General features: G+C 35.9%; 1 protein-coding gene across 4 annotated transcripts in view; it reads left to right on the top strand.

Annotated features, from left to right (window-relative positions):
* The window catches only part of LOC143422483 (proton-coupled amino acid transporter-like protein pathetic), a 42,912-nt gene extending 35,708 nt beyond the window's left edge, over window positions 1–7,204 (top strand). For all 4 annotated transcript variants that reach the window (XM_076893160.1, XM_076893158.1, XM_076893159.1 and 1 more), the window contains 3 exons: window positions 3,747–4,154; window positions 4,312–4,672; window positions 6,611–7,204. In XM_076893160.1, coding sequence (XP_076749275.1) covers window positions 3,747–4,154; window positions 4,312–4,672; window positions 6,611–7,204 — 1,363 coding nt within the window. The remainder of the gene's footprint in view (window positions 1–3,746; window positions 4,155–4,311; window positions 4,673–6,610) is intronic.
* Window positions 7,205–15,448: the final 8,244 nt, after the last annotated feature.

The following is a 15,448-nucleotide window of genomic DNA, read 5'->3' as shown; positions in this document are numbered from 1 at the left end:
ACTACTACTATTCTATTTCGGAGCTTTCTCGACTAAGAAAGCTTCGCACGACTAAGGAGAGAAACTACCGCACCTCAATGGGTACCTATATACCTACACACCTACCTTTTTGTGATTTTTTAATCAAATTTACACTCTTGTCGTGTCACGTCGTTACACACGCGCACACTCACGCACACACACACACACACACGCGCGCGCGCGCAAACACAATCGAGTAACGGCTACGTTGAAACTGGTCGGGAAACGTTGAAACGTCGACACGTTAAAAATGATAACGCTCGAACGACCGATTGTCCATCTGGTTTAATGCTTTTTTACTCGTTCTTTACCGTGGTAATTGTAATCGACATTGCGTACTCGTATTTTCGATATCGTTCATGATTGAAGCTCTATTGGTGTTATGGTATACATTTCGATGGGTCGGGAAAAGTGCATCGGTAAGAACCCGGGGGAATTTTTTTTAAATTGTTGGAGAACATGGCGCGATTGTATTTCGCAAGATGGCGGTGTTTGAAACGTTCTTTAGATTGTTACTCCTTTTTCTTTTTTAACGTGAAGCTTCTCTTGTAAAATTATCTATTATATATAAGTGACGATTGAAATAATCTTACGGTTACAGATATAAATGGATTATTTTCTAAAAAATGCCTTGTACGCGTAATAAATTATTTATAAGAGAAACTAATGAACAAATATGCATTTGTAATGAAAAAAATGTTATTGCATCATGATAATTTCAAATTGCACCATGTCAATGTTCAGTCGAGCGTAAATGCATAGTTCTTCCATAGATGCGTTGATAAAATTCTAAAAGGTGGATTAGTGTTGTTAAATATTTATAAACTAAAAGCTTGATACGGAAAATGTTCCACATTTTTAAATATAAAGAAATATTATAACATTATATATATTTAATACAAGAAATATTATGTCATTAACAGTCGCGCGAGCGTAAGTAAGAAATGAATGGACAAATCTCACCGCATGATACCATTATCTTACGGATGATAATAAAAATATCAAAACTTGACATTTAAATAGAAAATTAGTAACGATCTAAATAACTTTCCTTGGCATGAATATGCAAACGTTTCTTGAAATTCGAAATATTCAAATTTCGCGAATGCCACGTGTACCATTCTTCTACCACTATAAAGTGTATTAATAAACACAGGAAGAAAAATAAAAATAAATATAAAAACACATTCAATGTTCTTTCAATTACATATTATCTTGCTAAACACTTTTCAATGTTATCATAGTTTAATAACAATAAAATCGATAATTTCACCACATTTCTATGATGTGCAAGAAATATTTTCGTATCCGTTAAAGCTGCAACATTGTCAATTGAATATCTTCCCAACGAAACAAAAAGAAACCGATCGATTTACCACCTTACAGAAAAATCGAAACGATTCTTTCTACAGCCATTGAAATGAAACAACCATCGTGGATATGTCAATCATACGATGAGTACAACATTCTAATCAATGTTAATCGTGTTTCGTGTAAAATCCGTAAAGATTTTTGCTAATTATTATTGCTACCTGAAATTCTAATTCTGCCGAACGTAAAATTACCTTAGCCAAATGTCTAGCGAAACAGGTTGCGCCATGCACTTTTCCCTCGGCCTGAGTCTAATAAAGAATAAGTCGACGAATCAGACGCACGTAATGACACGAAGTGAAACGAGAAACCGTCGCGTTATCTCTGTGATCGTCGTATCAGAGGCAACGATTGAAAGAGAGAGAAAGTTAGTTGAGTTTGTCGAATTAGAAGTATTCGAAAGATCGATTTCCTCGATGTTCCCTCGGCACGTGCGTATGGGCGGAAAGTTGGGCGACAGGGAGGAAATCGAAGGAATAGTTAACCCGTAAAAGTACGCGCAAAAATTAATCGAGTCCAAATGGTCCTCCGGTGACGAAGCATTTCATTGAGCAATGGAAATGTTTCATTCACTTGTAACGCTTAATTGACTCGACGGACATTCCGTGGAATCTGCTCGAATATGTCTGTAATAATCGAAGGGGCCAGAGAGTAATGTCGTTTGTAATTTGCCGATATTTAAATTGCCATTTGGCTTTAATGCCATTTTAAATGATAATTAATCCCAGTTTAAGGGCAAACATTAGTGTTAATTACCATTCGAAACTATTTTAAAATCTGTCTACATTTGAATGCTTAAACAATTAATTCCTTTTTTAAGTTCTAATAAGATAAAACTAGATTTATTAATTTGAAAATGAAAGGAATAAGCGGAGATTTTATTTGCATTTGTACGAGTGTGAAAACGAAACGAAATACATAAGGGAATTATTGTTTTCGACATTATTCGCTGGCGCCTTTTAAAACTGAATGCAACAGCATCACGCTTGCAGTCGCATTTAAAATGCACAGCGCGAACGAGAATCAATTAATCGATACTACTCGAGACCGTAACAGCGGAAAACCATTTTCAGCCGTGAGATCTCGCATTTAGAGTCGAGTGTTATCGAGCAGTTCGCTCGCTGTTAACTCCATTTCCTTTACTCTAGAATTAATGCCTGTTGCGAGTGTCCAGCTTTTGCCTGATTAAAACGCGCAGATCTCGCCCACGAAATCACATCTTTATCGTGTTATCATCAAGCTCGTCCAACGTAATTTTTAATTTATATTATAAGCACCAGTTGAATGGCATAGTCAGACTTTCGATCTGTTTAACTGTTATCCATCTGTTTCGTTTCTTCCAATCTTTCAATCATAATCGTGATTGAAATCCTTTCATTAAAAATTTTAATGCATAGTAATAAATATAGATATAATAATTTTGTCGAGAGATTCAGTTCTTTTGACACCTGCTGTGAAGCAAGTAAGAAACGTGACCGTTTGTATTTTGCAAATATTCTTTGGCTTTCAGTGCGAGCGAATTTTGGTTTGTAACCAGTTACTCAATCTTTGCGTGGGCGTTACCGAGTTCGTTATGAAATTTCAACAGGTTAGAATATGAATTCATCGACTACCGTACAGCTTGTGTGTATTTAGAATGTCAAAAGGCTTTGAATAACGGTTAGTGTCAAACATTACGATGCTCTACGTCTATTCTGCAAAATTACATGGATTTTCCAAGATTTCGGTCTTTTCAACGAATATACGTTTCAATATTTTATTTCAATAAAATGAATTGCCAATAGAAACGATAAACATTTTATATAATCTCACTAAAAATACATTCGTTACGTAATTATTCTCCAATTCTAATTCGAAACAGAAATATCTCGTCGCAAATAAGAACAATTGGACAACAAATCCAGCGTCTGACTAACGCCATTCAGCAAAAGCTTTGTCGACTCCAGCCGCTCTACGGACCGATTCCAGTACCGATTTACGAGCACTTCGATCCTCTCTGTTCCCCACTGATCCGTGATCCTTGTGCGTGGCGTGCATGCGTTGCGCGTGTACAGAAAGTCTCACTCACATACGTCACTCTCTACTCTTCCCTCATGAACGTATTTGTAATTGTTTTTTTCTTTCGTTTGCCGTTGTCGATACAAAAAAGAAAGAAGAAAAATTCTCACATAATCGATGCATCGAGAGAGAGAAAAAAAAAAAAATCAAAAAGAACACGGTCGTGCCGTACGTAGTCAAAAGTTCTCCACTGCCAGAACACTTCTACTCGCGCTTTCAGAACTATGACATTCAATATCCCTTCTATAACGGAAGCTTGTTAATGATACCGTATACTAACGACGTCGGTTTTGCAGATACAAGTGCGAGAAAAATGATGTACCGATTACCGTCACGAACGGCTCAACGTTGCCGCTCGTGGAACGACCGAACGACGAGGAGGCGGCCCTTTACAATCCGTTCGAGCACAGGAAGCTGGCCCATCCGACGTCGGACCTGGACACCCTGATACACTTGCTGAAAGGCAGTTTGGGCACCGGAATTTTGGCAATGCCAATGGCCTTCCGTAATGCTGGCCTCTTGTTTGGATTGTTCGCCACTTTCTTCATAGGAGCCGTTTGCACCTACTGCGTGCACATTTTAGTGAAGTGCGCCCATAATCTATGTAGGCGGACTCAAACACCGAGTCTGGGGTTCGCGGACGTCGCTGAAGCTGCGTTTATGGTCGGTCCTGAACCTGTACAGAAGTACGCTCGTTTAGCAAAGTAAGTGTTTCAATCTTTTGAAATTTAGCCATAAATTGTTAATAGAATATCATGGTGGAGATTATTGAACATTACTCGGGCATTTAACTCTTACATGCTTGTCTAAGAATTATTTACTGTTCATTAACGTGAGGCAATCATTTCTTGAATTTTCCAGAGCTACAATAAACTCGTTCCTAGTGATCGACCTGATAGGTTGTTGCTGCGTGTACATCGTTTTCATCTCGACCAACATAAAGGGGGTGGTCGATTATTATACGGAAAGCGACCGGGATGTCCGGTATTTTATGGCGGCGATGTTGCCACTCTTGATTTTACTCTGTCTGGTCAGAAACCTGAAATACTTGGCGCCGTTTTCGATGCTTGCGAATGTCTTGATCGCCACTGGAATGGGGATCACGTTCTATTACATTTTCAGCGATCTACCCAGTATCAGCAACGTGCCGAACTTCTCGAGCTGGTCTCAGTTACCCCTGTTCTTCGGCACTGCAATCTTCGCTCTTGAAGGCATCGGTGTGGTAAGTACAATTCCTTAAAATATCCTTATCTGAACCACTCTGGCAAAGTTGCGACATTTTTTAAATGATGCATATGTTTATTCTTTTTATAAATTAAGTGTTCAGAAATAAAGGAAACAAGGGAAAACCAATGCTGGTAGGGTTAAACAGATGTTGAATTGCAGATTCTATAGTTTTTACACGTTAAATAAAAAACGTTTCTTCGGTATTATTAAAGAATGAAATTTTAACTGATTTGCCATTTCGTCAGAGAAGGCAGCATAGATCTAATTAGAACGAAATTACAAATAAGAGTGTAGTTTCAATTTTGTGAAGCAATTATGTGAAATATTTGGATATTAGGGTGTTTGTAGAAAAATATTCAAAAATTTGGTCAAAATTTCAAATTATGGTTTACAAGTCTTTCTTACTAACTAACAATTTCCTCTTCTGAAGATAATATGTTTGATCTATCCACTACCATCACCATTATTATCACGCTTAATTGATATCGAGGACTGTCTGTAAAAACCTGATATACACAATAGTAACGTAATTGACAATTAGCAAAGTAACTTTAAATTAAGATAATGTACCATTGTCTTGTAACCTTTCGTCCGACTTACACTGTTTCAAATATTTTCTGCTACACAGTACTATGTGTTCCTGTCTTCCAACCATACGGTTTGTTCATCCGTTTTATAGAAGTCGAGCGTGTATCGTTAATATTCCGTTCGATGCACGATCGGTCGCGTACATAGCGGTCGAATCGTGTTTAGTATTTCGATCATGCGATAAGCGGTTACGAGAGATTGCCGGTTAGATGTCGGATCGAAAATTCCGATGTACGTCTGCGATGAAATTCCCTCCTCCATATTGCGAGCCACTTTTTAAAAGGCCTTGGAATTTTGCAATTTCTTTTCTCTTCAAAACTGGTAAACTCTTTGCATTCTATGCGGATGGAATGTTGATCGCGTTTTTTCTTTGGCTACGTGATATTGAATATCGTTCGCAGTACAGAGTGCAGTAAGCGATAAAAACATGCAACAAATGTATTCTATTTCTAGCAGAATTATTAACGTTACTTCCAAAGTATGTGTGATGTTTTTAAATACATACTTTTTGTTAAATAAACTGAATAAAGTATTCTATTCATTTAGTAATATAACAGAACATTGTAAAATATTTTTTAAATTGTGAAATCTAACCGAAGAATTAAAAACATTGAACCAAACTTATAGCAAGCATTAAATGCCACTTATGGCCTTAATATCATAACTGTATATAAAAACTAAATATAATAGACGTACCATGTTATATAAACGAGCGTAATAAGAACTGTGAACCGTTTTCTTAGTTTTATCGTCACGCGTAATACGATTATCGCTACATATAACAGTCGGAAAGAATTATAAATTTAATTCTATTGTTGCATAGATACGTTCCTTTGAAATTGCGCCACTTAATAGATTCAATTTAACAACAGAATGTACAAATAAAACCACTATTGTCGTGTTCATAAAATTCCATTAGATTACGTGATAAATTTCTGTTTCACGTTATACAATGCATTCTATTTAGAAATGTACTTAAACTTTGCTATTTAAAAATTTTCTAACATATTGAAGGTTTAGACACAATTTTAAAAATTCTAAAATTAGTTAAGAATCTCTGGTTAGCCAAGTTCTACGCATGCAAGGAATGATGAATTCACAAGGTTTGGCTTAAATACGAAGAAGTTTTACCGACTTTTTATAATTTTTATAATACCTATAACAAATAATCGTAGTTTTGTTGGTCTATAATGATTTTCGCAAGTATTTATTTTAAACTGCACAAGAAAATGCAAATCCAATGCATTTAGGACTCCTAACTTTTAAAAAATGTAGCAAAGCCTGAAGATCTGAAAGTTCCATATTCCAGTGATAGGTAAATAATTTGGAAACCTCTTTGCTACAGGTGATGCCTCTCGAGAACAATATGAAGACCCCCACCCACTTCATCGGTTGTCCAGGCGTGTTGAACACCGGCATGTTCTTCGTGGTTCTATTGTACAGCACAGTTGGTTTCTTCGGCTACTGGCGTTATGGTGAGAATACGAAAGCCTCCATCACGTTGAACCCAGAACAAAGCGAGGTTCTCGCCCAGTCGGCCAAGGTGATGATTGCGATCGCGATCTTCCTTACGTACGGTCTCCAGTTTTACGTGCCAATGGAAATCATCTGGAAGAACTTGAAACAGTATTTTGGCTCGAAGAAATTGCTCGGGGAATACGCGATCCGCATCAGCATGGTGATCTTCACCGTGTGCGTGGCGATTGCCATCCCAAACCTGGGCCCGTTTATCTCCCTGGTAGGCGCTGTGTGCCTGTCCACGTTAGGGTTGATGTTCCCATCTGTGATCGAGTTGGTAACCGTCTGGGAACAGGAGGACGGTTTGGGTGCGTGTTACTGGAGGCTCTGGAAGAACCTGGCCATAATCGCGTTCGGTATACTGGGCTTCTTGACTGGTACCTACGTGAGCATCCAGGAGATCCTCGAGGAGCACAAATGAAGCGCCGGGTTCATAGGAGCTACGGTGCGACGGAATAATCGCTCAGCGCGTACCATAGATGCCGGCGTGTCGTTGGACACCTTCTGCGCTCGTGTTGAGCGGACTCGTCAGGCCAGAGGGACGACGATGACGACGGCCACCAGGAGGGTGACGCCGCCAGACGCTGGCACCGTACAGCGTCGTGGTCACGCGGCCACACGAGCTACGAACTTCTAGCTTCGCGTCTCGCCCCTTCTCCGTATCTCTGTAGATATCGATAGCGCGACGACCGTAACGACCACGAAGACACATTCGCGCGTGAACGGGGTCCACGATCGACCCTGATAATTCCTAATTGTTATATTTTATTCGTGTTTCTCCTCTCTGTTATTTTGTAGACGGTGTCGCTGTGTTCAGGTAACCGAAAGGAGTTTGTGTATTTATTCTATATCCGAGGAACGATCATTCGGTACTATTTTTTTTACGGTTTTTAACCTTCCAAGTGTTGCTACTACCATTACCCTTACGAGTAATTGGTCCAAGTCGTTCGATGAATGTAAATTTAGAATGATTCTGGTGGTCTATAAAAGTAATAGTAAGAATGGCGTATACGATATTTGTAATATATTTCGAAAAATAACAAAATAATAATATTTAAACGGTTCAAAATGTGATGAACTTTTTAACAGAGATATTTTTCTTACATACAGAAACAAATGATTAAAGAAATACGTCCTCAATCTATCATCTGGAAACGTTCAGAATCATAAGCGTAATAGTAAAATCTATAATTAGATACATGTGAGCAATACTTATGAGCTGCTGTATGCCTCACTTTGTGTTCAATTATAGTGACAATAATATTATAAGTGTAATATTATACTATTAAGATGTAGAGCATGGAGCAATAGTTAATATCGTAATTGTTCTTCGAGTGACGAACAAACTAACTACACCGTTAGTTTAACACAAACTATGGATAGATATACACAAACTCTTTTTTCATCGAACAATATAAAGTAGCCGTCAATGTTTCGTTTTCTCTGAAAAGTTGTGCAACTAATTCGGTGTATTCATTAACGTACAATATGGCTTAAATATTATGATGCCGATCTACGTCAGAGTCGTCGCTGCTGACGTCGCGCTATACAACGCCGTACGCCAAATGTACGGTAAAAATCATTAATGTCGTACGCTACACTTTGAGCAGCTATTTCGAATTTTTCGCTTGACTAATTGAATTTTGCCAGTAGCGTTAACGGTACATCGTGGAACGATTCGTTATTCAAGGACTTTGATCTTTACTTTTACAGTTCTACAGATCTTTACTACTTACAGTTCTTTCGCCACGATTCTAAACACCTCTACGTTTCTATAAACCCAATTTGCTGATTTCAAATTTTACAATTTGGATCATTGAAATAATATGCAACTCTCAAATATTCTTAGCTTTTTTAAAAATTTGTTTCGTGCGATATTAATGACTTTTACCGCGCATCGCCATACGTTCGAGCGATTAACCGAGCAAAAGTCAATGGCACAACGTGGCTCGGAGTACCCGGATTCACGGGATGATGGACCCCGCGAAGGGATCCGTGCGAATTGCTGAGACGAGTATATCATCGAGGACGTGGATTGAGGCGCCCTTCTTTCCCTTTCTCCCACTTATCATTATTTATTCGCGTTGCGTTGGTCGTGCGCACGACGAAGCTTTTCCATCGACTTCAGACAACTGCGGGACGGTTTTTCATATTTTGTTTTTTTTCTTTTTTTTCTAGTACCTTACGTACACATTACGCGTACGAGTATAGATACGTAAATTATACTTAAGCGTCGTTTTTACATACGAACAAAAACCTTTTGCGTTTTGTTTATTTTTTTTGGCTTTAACATGAGTTCGTTCATTCAAATTTGCCGCGACAAGAGAGCGATCTGTAAGATAAAGGGTTTCCCAGGCTGAGCGTCGATTAATTTTAATTTGTATAAGAAAATGATAATTTATTGAATTTTATATATAAAAGTAACATCTTCAATGACAATAATTAAAAATGGAAATCTTTTTTTAGCAATCATATTCACAAGCCCTTCGTTAAACCAGTAAAAATTTCTTCGTATTGTTTTAAATTGGAAAATCATATCATGTAATAATTTCTGTTACTAAAAATTGACAGTCACATACTGTTTGAGAAAAATGAAAGGATTCGATCGATGTAACCTGTGGAAACCGTCGATCTGTTCCTAGTGCACATTGCACAAAAAGAGACGAAATGAAAACGTACAAAAAGTGGTTACTAATTAAGAGTAAGACGCAGAATGGAACGTAGGTGTGATAATGTCGCGCGATGTGCACGGTTGCTAGTCTATAAGATGTTCAGCGAGAGACATCGACGCTGACGCGTAGTACGTCGGCACGTGAGATTAAGACGCTAATTGGATCTTTGACTTGACATCGAGAAGGTCGATCTAAATTAAAACCAAAATCAGGAAAGTTTGATGACAGAAGAGAAACTTGTTCGGAATCAGTTCAAGTCCTTATGGTGCACGCTCAACGATTCGGGATTTCACGAGGCATTCGAAATAAATCATCCTTTTGGTCGTTGAATCGTTGAATCGTCAAATTGAATAAACAGTTTACAAAAGAAAGAGAAAAATAAAAGAAATGAAGTAGAAATAGTTTCTAGTAACAATAATAAAAACCGATCTTCTCGTGGAATAGTACAAAGATTAAGAATTCGTAAGAATCCATTTTCTCGTGTATTCGAGTTGAAATTAAATCGTAGGATTTATCGATCATTCGTTAATTAGATCTGAGTTTGCACGAAAAGTTCGATTAGAGGATCTTGACGAAATCGAGACCTCTAATTTCAACCTTCGTCCACGAGCTTTGCATTCGTTAAGTGCTATTTCTATTCGAAGAATATGTGTTACCTGGCGGCAAGTCGCGGGGCATGATCGTTCTTCGTTTCGACTATTTTCGATCGTCGTTCTCGCGCTAGCCTCGCTGAGAAAACATGCAAAACAGTTATTTAGTGCCTTGATTCTCTCGCATCGCGGAAATTGTAGGATGTAAGATTGGAATTTGTACCAGGAGTGAACAGTTCAAATTATTATGAATGTAATATCTCGAGAAATATTGGATAAATAATTATTGCTTCTTTGTCATTGCAGAATTCTTTTAAATTATATAGCTCAAACTGAACACGTAAGGGTGAAATTTTAGACAAATGCGTGATTAATTTCAATATTATGTTAGTTGAAAGCTGCTGAGTTTCGACGAGCTTCATCCATGCTTCACCATTCACCGTACTCGTCCATTCTTTTTCCATCGAAGAATCTTTTTCCCGTTTTTTTTTTTATATGTACACGGTACAATATTTTGTACGCAGCAAGACGAAACACACACGGATAGTTCAGGATAGCCGCTATACTAAAACGATTTTAGGACGCAGAAAATCTCGATGTAACAAGAATTCTGTAGATAGGAAACCGTGATTTTCTAGAACGTTTTTAAGGGACGGAAATAACGGAATAACATTTGTCGTTACGCCGCTTTTTTTACTTGTAGACTTCCACGATGAATTTGCGCATCTATGTGGCAATAGTTGCCGCGCCGAGAATGTCGTTTCACGTGCACGCGTTTAACGTGCACACTGTCAATTTTTGTCAGTCATTATACTAAACAATATTATGAATATTTAATACACAACGAATCGATTTGCAAAAGAGACTGCTTTTTATTCTTTATCCAGCATGTCCTTACCATTTTTTATCCACCATCCTTCATAACTGATCCTCCCCTTAAAAGCATGAGGAAGTATTCGATAATTCAATTAAATTCTTAAAAAGGATTATGAGATTTCATTTCAGAATTTTACCAAAATAATATATTTTCTTCATAAAAAGATAACTAATGCTAAGATTAATAAATTTTCATAATATATTATTCCAATATGCTCCTGTATTATATTTATTTTACGTTCTATATCTTACTATAAAAATAATATTTAGGCATATATTGTACACTTACCTATATACCGTATTTTATTTTAACCCTGATGTTGTAATTTTCTTCCATGGCGTAATCATAATGTTTTCATCATATGTGTTTCGTATACTGTCAAATCGAATGGCTAATATACACTTTGCATTTAATCAAAACATTATGATTATCTATACATGCTGTTTCACCAAATTATTACTAGCAATTGTAGTGCCTAAACATATTTCTAATAAATTAAAGTGCATTTTCAGTTTTAAGAAAATTTCTGTTATTTATAAATATTTTATATATATAATATAACATTTGAAAATAATTTAAGAATATATGTATGTGTATATCCTTACTAAAAATCATGAGTGGAATTGTCTATCTATTGATTATCGTATTTCGACCTCAAATTTTTTATGCTAACATGTTTTAATCCGAGCGATTAAATTACATACGCTTCAATGTCACACTTTTTGACGTCGACCATGAAAGGTAAGATAAAAAAGAATTCTAGTCTATACGATGCATAGAAGTTGATGACATATGAAGAACTGCAGTTGATACGACTTATAAGAGGTCATCGTTATACGATTACATATCATATGTGAATGTGTACGATAAAAATTGAAATACTTGTTTAAGTAATTAGCAGTATATTTATATAAATAAGGCTATCCCTACGATTTTTCATTTTAAAGATATTTCAATATTTCAATTTTACGATGCAATTATATAAGTGGAAGATCTCTTCAGAAGGAATGCGCGTGCTAATTATTTCTTTCGATATACTTTAGACATATACTTTTCGTGTACAAAACCGAAAGATGATATTAGACGTTCAACAGGAAACATCAAAATTGATAACATTAATCATTCTCGTGATAGGAAACATGTTTAGACATTATATATTTAGATACAACATATAATTGTATTTATAAATACAAGCCACTAATATAAAAATTATAAATGAATACTAAAAGATGTGATGAATGATTAAACTAAGCAGTTTATTTATTTTTATTCTAAAATAAATAAATTGACACGAAACAAAATTTGAGACCTATATAGGTTACCAACAAACAGGTACTGCAATGGCGAATAAATTGTCAGAACTGGCAAAAGAGGTGAATGGAGTATAAAAGAAGTCATTTTTTTCATTGCAACGGAATTGCTGATATATTAAGTAAACTGTATTTTTTCAGTGCTTTTATTAAAGCAAAGAACTGTCATCTTGATGATGGCTGTGTTTTAGAAACGTTCAAGTTATGCAATAATTAAATAAGGTTTTTTATACCTTTACCTTGTATTTTACAATAGGAAAATAATTAAATTTTAATTGAATTTCACCTTTTACTTGGTTATAAGCAATTAATGTTAGAAACTTTTAACAACGACAATAGTCAATAAAATTTGAAGCCTTGCTTTCGAGAGAATTCGGCTTGAAAATTTATTTGCACTGTACTAATTCCTGCTAATTAACAATTGCAATTGCAACAATTTTATCTGAAAATCTGTGACAAACAAAATCTGAACAACGATCTAAGAAATCGTTGTTCGTGCAAAACGTGCCAAAGCTCGAGTAGTAAACGTTCGTTTCGACTAAAACCGTGACTACGAAGGATTCGAAAAATCGATAGGGTAGAGCCAGTGGCGAACGACATTCTCCATTCTGGCCAACTTTACTGTCGATGATTCAAATCAAATTTCTTGAAACAGGTTGAACCACGCGAGAAAAAGCGCGCCTGCCCGATCGATGACTGTGGTCAACCTGCGGGGCCCTACGTACTTAAATCTAGCACACAATCACACTAGAGTAAACTACCTACCTACCTAACGCTATATTTAAAAAATGGCAACAGACTCGTACCAACACATACATACAACTATATATGTATTTACGAACTTTTGTCTTTCTACATTTATCGTTCTCGAACTTTATCTTTTTATTTGGAATGTATAATCAATTAATAATCTATAATAATACAAAATAAGACAGTTGTAATCACAATGTGTAATAATAAAACCAACTGTATTAAAATTATACAATGGTCAAATTTAAATCATGTTTTCAAAGTGCAAATGAAATCTATAGAGAATAGTAAGAATGAAATGCACAAGCAACAAATAAACAATGAAAATCTAAGCAATTGATTTACAGCTAGAATACTAATAATATTCAATATATAATTAATCAAGAGTAGGTATCAGTTGAATAAAGTGTTGGTAATGATAAAGGTGTTTTTAGGATAACAACTGTAAATATTCTGCAGTCGATAAGCAAGTCTGTTACATACCTCTAAAACAGCGAGACAGGTTTCAACAGTTACAGCGGAGCAAACATACACCACTGCGTACCTCTATACGTGTGATGCACATTCCTGCCACTCCTCCGCTACACTTGATTTCGAGCATCAAATCGAAATTTGTTTCTAGAATGCAATGTACACGTGCGTAAATATAATTTCCAGAAAAAGTCAAACAACACAATCAATATCAAAACTTTTTATATTGGAAATGAAATTTCATGCGTTACACAATTTCTTAGCAAGCGTAAGTGTAAAATTTCTCCTCGGATATTTCTCGAAAAATACCAAATAATTTGTATAAAAAATTATAAATACGCGTACTTCGTTTCACATCCTACTCTTCTCGCCATATTTTAGATATGCAAACACCTTTTAATGAACTTTAAAATGGAAATTTGAAGTAGATATGAGAAGAGACGTCACCGTCATGACAGCTTCAACTAAACTACAAGGAATTTGAATGCTAACGCATGCGCGTTCAATATTAAACCAGAGTACGCGAAGCAAACGAATATATTTGACAAAATGATATGATTTTCAAAATTTTCGGCATAAGAATTGAAATTTTATCTATTACAGGCAATGAAATATAGCAAAAACAAATATACAATTGTACTTACGCATTTCTCGAGATGATGTTTGTTGCGGTGCTAATGGTTCCTCGTTCAGCTTCTTCGATCAATCCAGTTTAATAAACTATTCCATTCTTCACGTTCTTCACTGCAGCAAGTAAAATTCTCGTATAGTTTATATGTTGAGAGAACACCAGATGATTTGTAGATTTCTTGAAACAGAGTTATTTCGTTTCAATGTTCTTCGCTGTAGCCAGTAAAATTCTCGTTTGTATGATTAGAGAACGGCGGTAGACTTGCAAATTTCTTGAAAGAATTCAGTGAACTGGAGTTTTTTCGTTCCTACGTTCTTCCTTCTAGAAAGTCAAGATTAACAATACCGATTGTGTAAAAAAAACTGTGCCCTTATAAATCAGATCTTACGCTTCTTCTTCAAAGAAAAATAATTTTATTTCGTTATATTGCAATAGTCCTTATGATAGCCATAATGGGTCAGATATTTTTGACCAATCACGTTCAAGCTTTCAAAACTCTTCTAGACTAGTCCAATCTTACGCGCAAGTGGCGTCTCTTCTCGTCCTTCCTCGATTTTGATATTTTTAAATTAGATAAAACGTGTTTGAATACTTAAATTGTTAAGGAAGTGCGAAAGTATAGCTTAGAGATCGTGTTGTGCTAATTTGTGATGTAAATTTGCAACGAAATGCGGAGAAATGTAAGTTGAAATATTTCTTTCTTCCGATAGTTGAGTTTTGCCTCGAAAGAGATTTGTTGCAATAAATTCCTTTTTACGACAATAATTTGAGTATTTAAATGCATAATGTACTGCATTATTCGTAATTAACATTGTATAAATAATAAAATAATATGTAGAATGAAATAATATATATGTTATACATGTTCTATAAAAATTTTTCTGTGCAAATTGTTTAGTAAAATGTATATCATTACAAAACAGTGCGTACTTTTCTGAGAGAAATATAAACGAGAATTTACCTGGAACTCCTATTTTTGGGACGTATGTTTTGTAGTAGATTTTCAATTAGCTGATTTGTTTACAGTTGAAACAAATAGTGAAATACCAAGTCCACGAAATAGAACGTAACAGCATAGTAGGAAACTACGTACAAACGTTCGGCTTCGCTCAGACGCCTTCGACCTCGCACGGACGCCTACGGGGAATGTAGAGAGTGACATCGGCAGTCAGTTCGTATCGTTGTCGACTGCTGGTAAGACGTGCTGTTTTTTGTTGTCGGTAAAATCTGTCGAGGTACGCTTCTATTTTCGAGGTACGTTCACAAGCTTGCTTATCGACTACGTAGTATTCTTAATTACTATTCTATTACACTCTTGTTCTACTATAAACTTTGTTTAATCATTGTATACTTGATTAATTATT

Source organism: Xylocopa sonorina, chromosome 3, assembly GCF_050948175.1.
Source record: "Xylocopa sonorina isolate GNS202 chromosome 3, iyXylSono1_principal, whole genome shotgun sequence".
NCBI classification, from domain to species: Eukaryota; Metazoa; Arthropoda; class Insecta; order Hymenoptera; family Apidae; genus Xylocopa; species Xylocopa sonorina.
The sequence above is the reverse complement of the archived record's forward strand: the minus strand, read 5'-3'. Positions and strand labels throughout refer to the sequence as shown.